General features: G+C 31.3%; 1 protein-coding gene across 1 annotated transcript; it reads left to right on the forward strand.

The window, feature by feature from the left end:
- Positions 1–3,853: 3,853 nt before the first annotated feature.
- On the forward strand, positions 3,854–13,590 carry HELRODRAFT_88726 (hypothetical protein; the record flags this gene model as incomplete). Its single annotated transcript, XM_009030186.1, has 10 exons — positions 3,854–3,896; positions 6,029–6,090; positions 7,151–7,279; positions 7,522–7,620; positions 8,649–8,731; positions 9,251–9,377; positions 9,539–9,634; positions 12,721–12,843; positions 13,026–13,190; positions 13,465–13,590. The coding sequence occupies 10 exons, from the start codon at positions 3,854–3,856 to the stop codon at positions 13,588–13,590; spliced, it is 1,053 nt and encodes a 350-aa protein (XP_009028434.1).
- Positions 13,591–14,782: the final 1,192 nt, after the last annotated feature.

Here is a 14,782-nt window from a genome sequence, read left to right on the forward strand (position 1 = left end):
TTATATATTTTATATATATATATATATATATATATATATATATATATATATATTTATTTATTTATTTAATATATTCCATTTATACATTCTAAATAAATAACAACATAAGGATTTCAAACGAAAACAATTTTGTTTGTTCTGCTAAACCCATTCAAGCGATGCAACTATTTTAATTACCTCAAACTTCCTGCTGTTATAAACGCCCAAAGCTGGAACTAATAAATAACAGATTGTCATAAAACTTTGCATTGTGTGTGGTAACCGAACGTAAACTTATAAAATCAACTTGAAAAAATTATTATTAAAAACATTTCAATGATCGAATGAACTACTAAAAAATAACAGTACATCTGTGTATTTGCATTTTTAAAAATAGACAAATACAAAGGTTTTTGAATGAGTTTTTAAATGCAAAAATGAATGAGGCCCAATAAAATATTGTATTATGGTAATTAGTGCTATAAAAATACTGGTATTTCTACGGTTATCTAATGCTTCGCTGCTCACCTTGATATGTGTTGGTCAGGAGAGTGATCCTATCAATGAAATAAGGAGCTTCCAAATCAATCATCAGCCAAGCGTTAGCATCGGACCCCATCCCCATGTAACACTGGCATTGCCTGTGGTCCATATCTAGCAGGCCATCTGTGGCAGTTGACGGCGCATAGCACAGTTCTGAACTATAAAATCTATGGGCGGTTCCGTTTTTCAGCAGGGCTATGTCCATATCTAATTTTGGGTAGTAAGGCATATTTATTAAAAACGACAAGATAAATTATTGTTTTACTGGCTGGATTAAAAAAAACTTGAAGTTGTTTTCGAGTTGTAACTTTGGGTTAATAAAATATTCCGCGTGTAAGAATGTTTTAGTAGCAGATCAGCAAATGTTAATGCGCTATTTTTCGCAGCGAGCAAGAAATCGAATAAAATTTAAAATTCATATCAATCACTGTTTTATAAAAATTTTATAGTAGATGGAAATTATAGAATAAACTATTCTAAGAGAAAATTCTAATAAATAAATTAATAAACAAATTTTTAAACTTAAACAAAAGATAATTTTACTAACGACAACAATGAAATTGACTAATTTTAAATGTTTATTGAAGTATTTTTTGATTAGTAGTAGTATTTAGGTAAAATCTTAAAGCAAAGAGTTGATAAAAAAATTTCGGAAATCATAGCTTTCAACAATGTATAATCATCATGAACACAACTTGAAGTTGATCCAGAATTATATTGTTGAGCAAATTATTTTATTCAAAGTGGACAAATCTGAAACTTTTAATAATTTGCAAAAAAACTTTATTTAAAATTGTTGAGTTGGAATCTGTAACGTTCTTGTGATAGGGCAGTCGGTGTGAACGTTTGAGACCTCGTACGCCATGAAAGCCTAATGGGGGTTTCGTAATGAACCTTCCATGAAAATTCACTAAAAATTTACAAACGTTGGAGTTGGCTGCACTCAAAATTATTTCGATTATTCTATTTATGTTTACAATTACAGGTGATGATAGTTTCGCTGTTTTGAAATATGAGTCGTTTTTAATTCAATTTCTCTCAACGATGTTAGGCAATTAAACTCAACTCAGACGATAGGATCGCCATCTATTGTCATGATTTTGTGGCTGTAATATTGCACAGCCAACAACCACAGGCATGGTGTGTGTTGAACACGGACGTTCAGCTTTTGTGGCATAAGAAATCAATTTCGTTTTTTTAAGTGGAAAAAACAAAGCGAATTTGCTTTTCTCAAAGCTGCATAATGCAAAATTTTTAAAATTACTGAAATAATTTAATGAATTATTTAATGGAAAGTGTTAACTAACCAGCTCTGATCACCTGGCAAAACAAAACCACTAATAGCAAACTCATTCTGCAGAAAGAAAGGATTCAATTTTTGAAAAAGAAATTTTGTTTCTAATTTTTTAAACTAGATTATTTAAACTAATTTTTTAATTGAAGCAATATTTGAAAATATCTACCGAAATTTTTGCTTTTGAAAGTTTATATATATATATATATATATATATATCTTGGTAATATATATATATATATATATATATCTTGGTAATATATATATATATATATATATATATATACAGGCACACATGAAATAAGTCATAAGAACTATATGGTAAACTGACCATAAACCACCCATTAACTTAATGAATTCAGCAAAATGCAAAATGTTTCAAATAGTCAGCCGTCAATTTCAGTTGACATTCAGTTCTAGAGGAGCCAGTATTTCAACGACACGCCTCTCTAGATTGCTTATTTATTAACAAACGTACCATCTGTCACGATATTGAAATATTTAACACACACATACACACAAATATATATATATACATACATATAAGGGTTGAGACCGTCATAGATACAACTTTTAAGAAATACCAGAGCATTCAGCTTTGATCAGTTTCTGGTTCAATTTTTCATTATTTTTATCATTGTTTTTTAACTTATTTATACAGAAAACAAAGTTTTTAACTTCTTCTTTATTCATTTTTATCTTATACAGAAAAAGCTTTAAAAGATACTAAATCGCTTTTTTAATTCTTTCCATGTTTATCCAACTTACAACAACGCTGTTATACATGCAGTGGCCCATGTATGATTCAACATGCACCAATAGCAGCTTTTTCGCTTTTTTTTATAAGTCTAAGTACATAATCACGTACATGATGCTTTTGATTTGACAAAAACACACCAGAGGAACCAACTTTAACCTTTTAAAATTTTTTTGATTTAATTTCATGCACACAAACATTCACACATACATTCATGCTAACATGCTCACATACATAATCACATACATGATGTTTTTGATTTAGGAAAAACACATCAAAAAACCGACCTTGACATTTAAAAAAAATTGTTAATTAAATTTCTTGCAAAATTGGTGTTGATTATGATTCTACAAAACATCGCGTTACTGTTAATCATTATACAAAAACATATCAAATATAACAGATCAAACCAGCCAATTAGAATTTCTTTTTTTGTCGTTGGAGGAAATTACGTCATTTTAACTGTAGCTATTTAACAGTACGATGGTTAATTAGCTGGCAAGTATAACCATATTCAATCAATCAATCAATCAATTAGCTTATAAAGCGCTATTTCCGCGATGTTCAACAGCGCTCCTCAATGAATTTTGAAAACAGATGGGTCTTGAGATCCGCTCTGAACTTCGCAAGTGATGGAGAAATAGTTAGAGAAGTAGGTAGAGAGTTCCAGAGAAAAGGACCAGAAAAAGCAAAAGCAGATTTGGCAAAAGAGTGTTTAACACGAATCATATTCGTTCCTATCAAAATTCTTTTTACAAAATATTATATGCACACAAAACTAACTAACTAACTAACTAAATAAATAAATAAATATATTTACTCATTGTATATATATATTTTTAAGTTTTACTATTGATGTTAAATAAGGTGTGGTCTCATGTTATTTTAATGGCTCTCAGAAAAATTCAAATTTCGTGCGTACCTATGTAACAACAATTACTGTAACCGTTATTGTACTGAATATAATGAAGATAGTTGTTTAAATAAAAATTTTGATCTATTTACGCCGTATATTTCATAAGCAAACAAAAGTTTAACATGATCGAATGTGGTAAAAAAAAAAGAATGACTATAGCTCAATCCTAGTTAGCCAACCTATGGCTTCCATAGAATTATATAACTCAATGTTTTTTTCTTTTTTTTGTTTTTTGTCATTGATGGTTTCATCGATTCCCTTAAGAAGAGTTTCAAGTTTTTTAACTTTCGTACGGATTAATTACTTTAAATAATTGATAATTATTTTTGAATATTTAAATAATTATTTGCGTAATAAAATCGTCATGGGTAATACATCGGCCAGCAAAAAGGGTGATGGTGAAAATGGTAATTTTTTGTATTTTGGAAATTTAAATTGTTTTTTTAATTGTTTTTTATTATTATTAGAGACTAAAATGAAAATCGTAATTAAATTTTCAATTATAATCAGTTAAACTAGTAATCTTCTTCTTGCTCTTAACTTAACTTTTTTTCTGCTTTTGAAACTGTTGAATTGTTGATCATAGATTCTTTTTAATTTAATATTTAATTTTAATATAGATTCATGTCTATCTTGGTTCTCTTCTTATCTCTGTAATCATTTTTCTTCTGTTGTTCTTACTTCTTAATGATTCTACTTTTAACTCTTCTACTCTTACTTTTGAGGTACCTCAGTGGTTCTATCCTTGGCCTTCTTCTATGCTTGTTAAACACTCTTTTGCTAAATCTGCACTTGCTTTTTCTGACCCTTTTCTTTGGAACTCTCTACCTCCTTCTTTGACTACTTCTCCATCATTTACATTTTTACAAAGTTCAGAGCGGATCTCAAGACCCATCTGTTTGCAAGATTTATTGAAGAGGGCTGTTGAAAATCATGAAAATAGTGCTTTGATTGATTGATTGATTAATTAATTACATATTTAATAAATTGTTCTTTTGCTAATAGCTAGAAATATATTTTAAAAAAATAAAAATTTAAAATAGATAACTCAGGATTAGATGAATAGATGTTATAAATAGAGTAAAGTAGAAGAATTTCTTTGCTGTATTTGGTATTATATTATCTTAATATTTTTGTTTGTATTGTAATATTATTATTTTTTAATTATTTGCATTTTATCTCATTTTATTCTGCTTTATCTTTGTTATTTATTTATTTTATTTTTCTAAGAATTAAGAGGATGGATTGGTCAAAGAACACTTTCTTGTTTTGTACATGTAGTGTGATATGGTGTAATTGTAGTATTTGGTGTAAGTCAACTTTGTTTGCTGTGTATGTATGTATGTGTGCGTGTGTTTGTGTCTGTGTGTGTGTTTGTATGTTTGTGTGTGTTTGTTTGTTTGTTTGTATGTATGTGTGTATGTGTGTGTGCGTTTGTTTGTATGTGTTTGGGGATTGGTCAAAGAACACTTTCTTGTTGTGTACATGTAGTGTAATGTAATGTAATGTATGGTGTAATTCATCTTTGTTTCATCTATGTATGTGTATCTGTGTGTGGTCATTTGTATGTGTGGGTTTGTTTCCTTTTATGTATGTGTGTGTTTGTGTGTGTGTGCTTTACAGTTATTTTTTCATTATTTTATATATTCAAAGATTTGTATGACTGCTGTATGTACTACCTATCATCTAAGTTCTCTTTTAGTTTCATATTTTTATCTAAACATAGACTGCTAAAATTTAGAAGAATTTTAAAAGTTTGAACCAAAAGTAAAAACATAAAATTGAAGATCCCTCATAAATCAATCAGACAGACAAACAACACAAATGTAATAACTCAGCACTGAGTATTGGATTTTTTATTATTAATAGTTATTACTGATAATCTTTGTTATTATTTTATTATTATTTCTATTATTATTAAACAACCTATTTAAAGAACCCAACTGCTAATAAATAACTTGTTTTTTATTTCAAATAAATTATTTTTTTCAGATAAAAAGTCATTAATTATATTCTTTAAATAGTTTATTATTACAATTTTTATTTTTATTAATTTTTAAAATTAAGAGTTATTTCATGTATATTTTTTTGGAGGTGAATGATTCACTAGATTTTATCTATAAATAGTTCTTGACTATTTATTACACACACACACGCACGCACACACGCATATGCAAAAGGGGCAAACACACACAGGTATGTGTGTGTGCGTGTGTGTTTGTGTATGTGCGTGTGCGCGCGTGTGTGTACGTGTATTTTTTTGTATAATGGCTAATTGAGTTTATTTTTATTTGTTAAATATATAAATGGAATGGATTTGTTTTTAAAATTTGATTTAAACTGGAGCATATAAGTAATTGTAATCATCAGTTATTAAGTCATTTGTTTATTTACCCATTTGTTCATTCGTTCATTCATTCATCCATCTATTCATTCATCCATTCATTCATCCATTCATTCATCCATTCATTCATCCATTCATTCATCCATCCATTCATTCATTCATTCATTCATTCATTAAATATTTTTACCCACACAGTAAAGGCATTTTTAGCTGATGCCAAGGATCAATTCGACCGAAAATGGGATGAAAACCCACAGGTAATGTACACACACACACACACACACACATATATATATATATATATATATATATATATATATATATATATATATATATATATATATATATATATATACACATACACACGCACATACACATACACACACACAGACATTCATACATACAAACATGCATACTTAGTTACATACATAATTACATACACAACACACATACAATCATATATACAATATTTTTATTATTTATTACTTACAATTTTATTTTACAGTGAATTGTTTTGAAAATTATTATGGTTTTTGTTATTATTATTATTGCTTACATTTTATTCAGTTATTATTATTTTTAATGAGGTTATTTATTAGCTTACATACTTAACTGTCTGCTTATGTAGTTTCAGATTTCTTAGATACCATCATCATCTTCATCATCTTCATAACTATCATCATAACCAACATCATTATCATTGTCATCGTCATCGTTATTGTTAAGTTGATAATGGTGGTGATGATGATGTGATTGGAAAAATTATTGAAAGAAAATGGATAAAAATAGCAATAATAATAATAATTATTATTATTAAAATAATTATAATAATTATAATAAGAATAATATTCATTTGGTGTTTTTATTATTTTTATTAAGCACCACACACTTATTTATTTATTGAGTTAATGCTTTATTGCATTTTTCACTAATGTAATCTACAAGCACTTCGCTGAAATTTTTTGTTTGTTTAACAATCATCATCATCACTATTTTCATCATCATCATCGGCATTATTATTATTATTGTTGTTATCATTCATTCATCCATTCGTTCATTCTTTCGTTCGTTCGTTCGTTCATTCATTCATTCATTCGTTCGTTCATTCGTACGTTCGTTCATTCGTTTTCTCTTACATATAATTTCATTCTATCAAGAAGCACTACATTCAATTAATTTACTCAATCACAGATCATCTCATTCATTTGATCATCCAATCACAATTATTTTGTTCACTTTATCCACCAATCACAGGACAGTTCGCTTATTCAATCAACCAATCGTAGAAAAATCATCTATTCACCCAACCAATCACAGAACACCTCAAGTTTGGATGAATTTGATAGGATAAAAACACTGGGCACCGGTTCGTTTGGCAGGGTGATGCTCGTTCAGCACAAATCTACCAAACATTTCCACGCTATGAAGATCTTAGACAAACAAAAAGTTTGATTTGTTTGCTTGTTTGTGTGTGTTTGCCTTGTTAATAGGATGACATCATCAACGACAGCAACGATAGCAATAACATTATCATCCAAATCATCAACGCCATCATCATTGCCGCCATCGCAAATACCATCATCATCGTCCTCTTCTTTTTCTTCTTCTTCTTCTTCTTCTTATTCTTCTTCTTCTTCTTTTTCTTTCTCTTTTTCTTCTTCATCGTCGCCAACAACAACCACGATCAGATAGTGAAACTGAAACAAGTGGAACATACACTGAACGAGAAGAAGATACTACAATCAACAACCTTTCCATTCATCGTACAACTCAACTATAGTTTCAAGGTCATTTTTATATAAGTAATAATAATTACTACTTCTACTACTACTACTACTACTACTACTACTACTACCACTACTACTTCTACTAATATTTCTACTACTACTACTACTACTACAACAACAACTACTACTACTACTACTACAATTTTAACTTCTATCATTGCAGATGCAATTGTTATTGTTGTTGAGCATACCTTTACTGTCATTATATGACCTTCCTCCATCTCTGTCAATTAGACTACAATTTGATTCAATTATCTATGTCGTTGTTGTTTGTTCTTTGTTTCCATTATCGTCGTCATCGTCACTATCATCATCATTATCATCATCATTATCATCACCATCATCATCACCATCATCACCACCATTATCATCATCACCACCACCATCATCATCATCACCATTATCATCATCACCACCATCATCATCATCGCCATCATCACCACCATCATTATCATCACCATCATCATCACCATCATCATCATTATTATTACGTTATGGTTTTCTCCTTTTATCACCTTCGTCATAGTCATCATCATCATCATCATCATCATCATTGTTGTAGTCTTGGAGAATTTAATAATAAGTTTTAATTTGTTTATGTCATTTGATACCTGGGTTATTATGATTCATTCATTCATTCATTCATCCATTCCTACGTTTCCTTCGTTCATTTGTTCAGTTCGTTGTTGATATTTTAATATAATGTCATATGAATTTGCATATTTGTATGTTAATTCATTCGTTCGTTCATTCATTCATTCATTCATTTGCTGGTTTATTAATTTATTTATTTCTACCTTCGCTTGTTCATGTATTGTATACATTTCATGAGATTGAAGTAGTCATATGTTGAACTAACCATTGTGAAGGTGCGATTGTTAAGATGTGACTACTACCCGTGACTAATCAAATAGAAAGTATATATAATTTTAAATGAAAATAATAATGAAATACACGCCCACACACAGAGATACACACACAGACACATACGCACACACACACACACACACACGACATCAATCACGCAGGATAATTCAAATTTGTACATGGTACTCGAATTTGTTACTGGGGGCGAGATGTTTCTACATTTGAGACAGTCCGGAAAATTTACGTTAGTGATGATGGCGATAATGATGACGATGGCTGGCGGCGATGGTGATGATGATGATGGTGATATAGATGATAGTGATGTTGAATCATGAAGCATAGACTGAGTCAGTCAACCAGTAGACCGCATTGCGCATCTATTCTAGCAACTTCTCGTAGACAGCCGCTAGACAACTTGTCTCGTCTGGCGACCAAACTTAAGTTTTTGGTCGTAGCAATTTTAACAAAGGGACATTGTACTGTGTGAAATAAGTTTTTGATCCTGCTAATTTGGCGAAAGAGCACTTGCTATGTGCTGCCGACAGAAAGATTTGTAATAGGTACTAAGAGATTATCCCATCATTAAAACCATACATAATATTGGACACTATGTTTGATTGAAACGATAGCTATTATTCAATTTTTCCTTCAGTTACGAATTACTATCAGAAACGTGCACACGTGCATACGTACTCACGTACAGACATACACACAGACATACGCACATACAGACAAACAGAAACACACATACGCACACGTTCAGAGAATCACATTCGAGATTTTACGCCGGTCAAATAGCCTTAGTTCTTGAATACCTCCATCACATGGATGTCATGTTTAGAGATTTGAAACCTGAAAACCTCCTCATCGATATGCATGGATATCTTAAGGTTGCTTGTCTGTCTGTGCGTGTGTGTGTGCGTGTGTGTGTACGTGCGTGTGTGTCTGTCTGCCTGTGTGCTTTTACTAATAGCTTTGTCCTAGCTACTACTTTCACAATATCGGTAATTGGTAACTTATAAAATAACTACTATGCGTAATTTTGAATCAGGTCACTGATTTCGGATTTGCCAAAAAGGTCAAAGGTCGAACGTGGACGCTCTGTGGTACGCCCGAGTATTTGGCGCCAGAGATAATTCTTAGTAAAGTTAGTGAGTGACGATGTGTATGCGCGCGCGTGTGTGTGATGATGATTTGGATCAGGGGTTCCCAACCTTTTTTTTTGTTGTACCCCCAAAGTTAAAATGTTGTTTGCGTACGTACCCCCATCAGACAAAAATTTCTCAGAAACTTTATTTTTTTAGTAATTTAGCTATTTTATTAAATTTTGGTTATTTTAGTACAGTCACTTTAGTGACAGTCCTATCTGCTTATACATTTTACTGAATTTATTATAATATTAATATTATATTAAAATTATTAAGGTTTCATGCCAAAATTAATTTAATCGAAAACGATGTTATTTTTATTTTTGTAATCTTTTTGAAAAACATGAAAATATAGTCCTGCTAATAATAATTATTATGCTAATAAAAACCTAATAGTCATAGTTTTCTGCTAAGACAAAGAGTCAGAGAGTTCCGCTCATTGTCACAATAAAAGTATAATCATGTTAATGTGAGCACTGGGCTTGCTTAGATTTGCCTAATTCTGCAATGTCAGGCTTTATTAATGTCGATTTTAGACGCAAGTCTGACTCAAGTTCAAGTTTTGATCTGTATTTGTTTTTTATTGCCAACATTGCAGAAAATCCAGTTTCACAGAGATAAGAAGTACTGAAAAGGATCAAAAATTTCAAAGCTCTGTCAGAAATTAATCCATATTCTTCTCTTCTTTTAAGCCAAAAATCACTCAACAAGTCTTTGTTGAATTCATTCTTCAATCCACCATCACACGAAAGTTCAATGAATTGATCTCTTTCTTGAACAGAAAAGTCAGCTGGCAATGTAACATCAGAAAATGGATTTCTTATCCAAGTTTTGTCATCAAAGTTTTCAGGAAAATAGGTTCGAAAATTCAATATTAACTGAGAACAATGGTTCTTGATATCTTCAGCCATGTTAGGATGCAGTTGAAGTTCGTTCTCAGTCAAGAATCTGTGCAGTGATGAAATGCTGTTACTTGAAATTGTTGAACATCTGAAACCATGAACTGTAGCTTCCTAATGATTGCATTTATTTTGTCAACAACAACAAACGGAGTTATATTTCGTCCTTGCAAACTAGAATTCAAGTCGTTCAGTTTACCAAAAATGTCCCCTAAATACGCCAGCCTCATTAACCATAACTCATTCAGAAATAAATCGGCTGTTTGAAATCCAGTGTCCATGAGAAATATTTGCACTTCTGAACGTAGTTCAAAAGGGTCAAGATTCACTTTTCCACGTGACAACCATCGTACCTCTGTGTGCAAAAGAAGCTTTTCATGGTCACTTCCCATTTCATTACACATTATTGAAAACAAACGAGAATTGAGAGCCCGAGTTTTTATAAAATTAACAACTTTAACAGATTGTTCTAAAACAGTTTTCAAACTAGCAGGCATGGCTTTGGTAGCAAGAGCTTCACGGTGAATACTGCAATGTGTGAATTTTGCTTCTGATGCAACCTGTTTAATTTGCATGACTACTCTCCCATATTTGCCAGTCATCGCAGCTGCACCATCAGAAAGAACACACTCCCACACAATGCTGCTAATCTATTCCATTTAAAGTCGTGAAATCATCAACTTTTTTAAATATTTCTAAAGCTGTTGTCCGGCCTGATAAAGACTCACAGAACAAAAATTCCTCTTCAATTGACTGTTCAAATTCATACCTAACATACATCATCAGCTGTTCAAAGTTTGTAACATCTGTACTTTCATCTAACGGAATTGCAAAATATTTGCTTGCTTGGATTCTTTTAATAAGAATGGTTTTTACATCTGATGCTAAATCATGAATTTTTCAAAAAACTGTATTATCGGACAATGGAACGACATTAAGTTTATTGGTAGCTTTTTTCCTAGAATGGATGACAATATCTTTAGCTGCAGGCAATATAAGAATCTCCCCAATAGTGTGTGGTTTCCTAGTTTGAGCAATTCTCAGACTTACCAAATAAGACGTCACTAAAGCTTGTGAGTTAGCGTTAGCCCCTGTGAATGATTTTAAGGTGCTCCTACAATGTTTCAATTCAACTTCTTTTCTTTTGAAAAATTCTAGTGGTTTATCTTTGAGAAGAGCATGTTTTGTATTAAAGTGACGTTGAAGTAATGAAGGTTTTATCGAATGATTTGATAATTTTTCATTACATACGACACACTGTGGCTTTGGCTCTTTTTCTTCACCGCACCACGAGAATCCAAGAGACAAATACTTATCATATCGCCTAATCTTCCGCAGTTTTTGATTGTCATCATCCGAGTCTGAATCTGCATGGACATCTGCGCTGAGCATCGGCTCAGTTGCGATGCTAGAGGATGACTTTTGTTTTAATGGTTGTTGTTTGAGCCATTTATCCATTGTTTAACTTTAACTTTATCTAAGAAATTTTAGTAAATGTTTTTATAATTAATTCCGATATTTTAAATTAAATTGTATTTATTAATAATTAAGATAAAATATGAGGTTCATTAATTTATTTTTGTGTAATGACGAAACCATGACAACAAAGAATAGCAAAACAAGGAAAAAATAACAAAAAATTAACGTTTAATTCTATTTTAACATGCATTCAGCAGATAGCAGAAGCCCTTGGGGTCAACTTGTAAAGTATGACCGTAAACTATTAAGTTTAAACTTTACAAGTTTACAGTGTGAGCTTCTGCCATCCGCTGAATGCATAATTATAATAAATTAAAATTAAAATAGCCCTGGCAAATAGGACATGAGATTTTGCGAATTCTCATTTCGTTTTGACGTAATAGCCATAGAAGTCGGAATAATATTCTATCTATAATCTGTTATATAAAATATTTAGTATTTAATATTGTTAAATACTTTACTCTGCTGACTGTCACTTCATCTGATTTTGTACAAAATAGCTTTCTTAAAATATTTTTTGTTTTTTTAAAGTTGTTCTGCGTACCCCTTGGCAACAGCTGGTGTACCCCTAGGGGTACGCGTCCACCAGTTGAAAACCGCTGATTTGGATGATGGGAATGATAAATACATAATGGGTAATGAAGGCGATGATGTTTGTGGCCTTTGTACTCGCACATATTCACACACACACAAACACACACGCACAGGGGTACAATAAGGCCGTCGATTGGTGGGCCTTAGGGGTTCTTGTTTACGAAATGGCAGCGGGCTATCCGCCATTCTTTGCAGACCAACCCATACAAATTTACGAAAAGATCGTTACGGGAAAGGTTTTTAATGTTTTCGATTGTTGTTGCTGACTAGCAATTAAATTATTTTCATTGTTAAGATTCAATTCGTTTTAATTCAAATAACGTCATCAGTCTATAAGCCATCAATCAGGTTGGCCTCAACCAATCACAACAGACCGACACACATCACAACCGACCAACCAATCACAATATCGTCTCAGGTTCGTTTCCCCTCGCACTTCTCAAACGAACTAAAAGACCTTCTCAGAAATTTACTACAAGTCGACATTACAAATCGTTATGGAAACCTTAAAAATGGAGCCAACGACGTCAAAAGCCACAAATGGTTCGGACCTGTGGACTGGATTGCTCTATATCAAAAAAAGGTAAGCCCGCCATTCTGTTAGGTTTTTTTTTTGATGTTTTGTTGTTGTTGTCGTTCCATAACGATTTGCAATGTCGACTTGTAATAATACTTAATTAAAATTTTAAAATAATTAATATTTAACTTTCATCCATCTACATCAGACTAGTTTTAATTTGTTTGCTCATTTCTACGCAGTAAATTCTTCATTAATTGACAGATGAAAGAAAGATTTTAAAAATGTCTCTAGAGGTAATAATAATAATAACTTTTGAAAACGAAAAAACCACAAACAGATCGAAGCGCCATTCATACCGAAGTGCAAGGGACCGGGAGATGGAAGTAACTTCGAAGAATATGAAGAAGAACCCCTGCGCATATCGTCCAATGAGAAGTGTGCGAAAGAATTCGTCGATTTCTGATTGGTCGGTCTACTCTCTCTCTCTCTCTCTCTCTCTCTCTCTCTCTCTCTCTCTCTCTCTCTCTCTTCTCTCCTCTCTTTTTCTCTCTCGACTCTCTCGACTCATAAGGACTTCAAATTTTTTTTTGACTGATTGATATCCTAGCTGCTAAGAAAGTTCGTCGATTTCTGATTGGACACCACCCACTTTTACTGAATCGCGATTGGTCTAGAAAATTTTCTATTTTAATATAGTTATATATACTTAGTTTAACACGTATATATATATATATATATATATATATATATATATATATATATATATGCATATATATAGAAAAAGCATTTTATAATAGGTTATTGTTATGATATAATTAAAATCTTTAGTTAACAGTTTTTCCATTATTTATGGTAACAAATATGTATGTATATATATATATATATACATATATATATATACATGTATATATATATATACATGTATATACATGTATATATATATATGCATATATATACATGTATATATATATTCATATATGTATTTATAAACTTTTTGAGAGTATTTTTCTCCGTACTCTACCGATTTAGAATTCTATGATAACCAACACCATTGCAATCATCATCACCATCGTCGTCATCGTCGTCGTCATCACCTTGTTAATGTTCGTCTTGTTTTTAGCTCTCTTCTCATTTCATTTACCATAATAATGTTCGCTAATGTTGCTACTATTGTTGTTATTGTTATTATTGTTATTGTTGTTATTGTTATTATTGTTGTTGTTATTATTATTTTGCAGACTTTTATTTTCTCATTTAGTTACTTGATTAATTTTTTCACGGGCGTTTTGAATTTTAAGAGTTTTTGTTGATATATTTATTCATTCATTATGTATGGTGTCACTATATTCAGGATCTATTTATTTATGGATGGTAACCTGGAATTTGTACTCACACACACGCACGCACGCATACACACACACACGCACGTATATACATACATACGCATATATGTACATACAATGCACGCATACACACATGTACACTCACATAGATACACACATTCACTCAAACTTTTAAACTCCATCAATTTAATTTAATTTAAACTGGATAAATATAGATATATATCTATATCAAAAGTTCACAAAAAATACACGCCATAGTAGAATAAATCATGACGATTTCAACTGTTATACACACATACGTATACTGCACTT

This window comes from Helobdella robusta (assembly GCF_000326865.2).
Source record: "Helobdella robusta unplaced genomic scaffold HELROscaffold_66, whole genome shotgun sequence".
NCBI lineage: Eukaryota > Metazoa > Annelida > Clitellata > Rhynchobdellida > Glossiphoniidae > Helobdella > Helobdella robusta.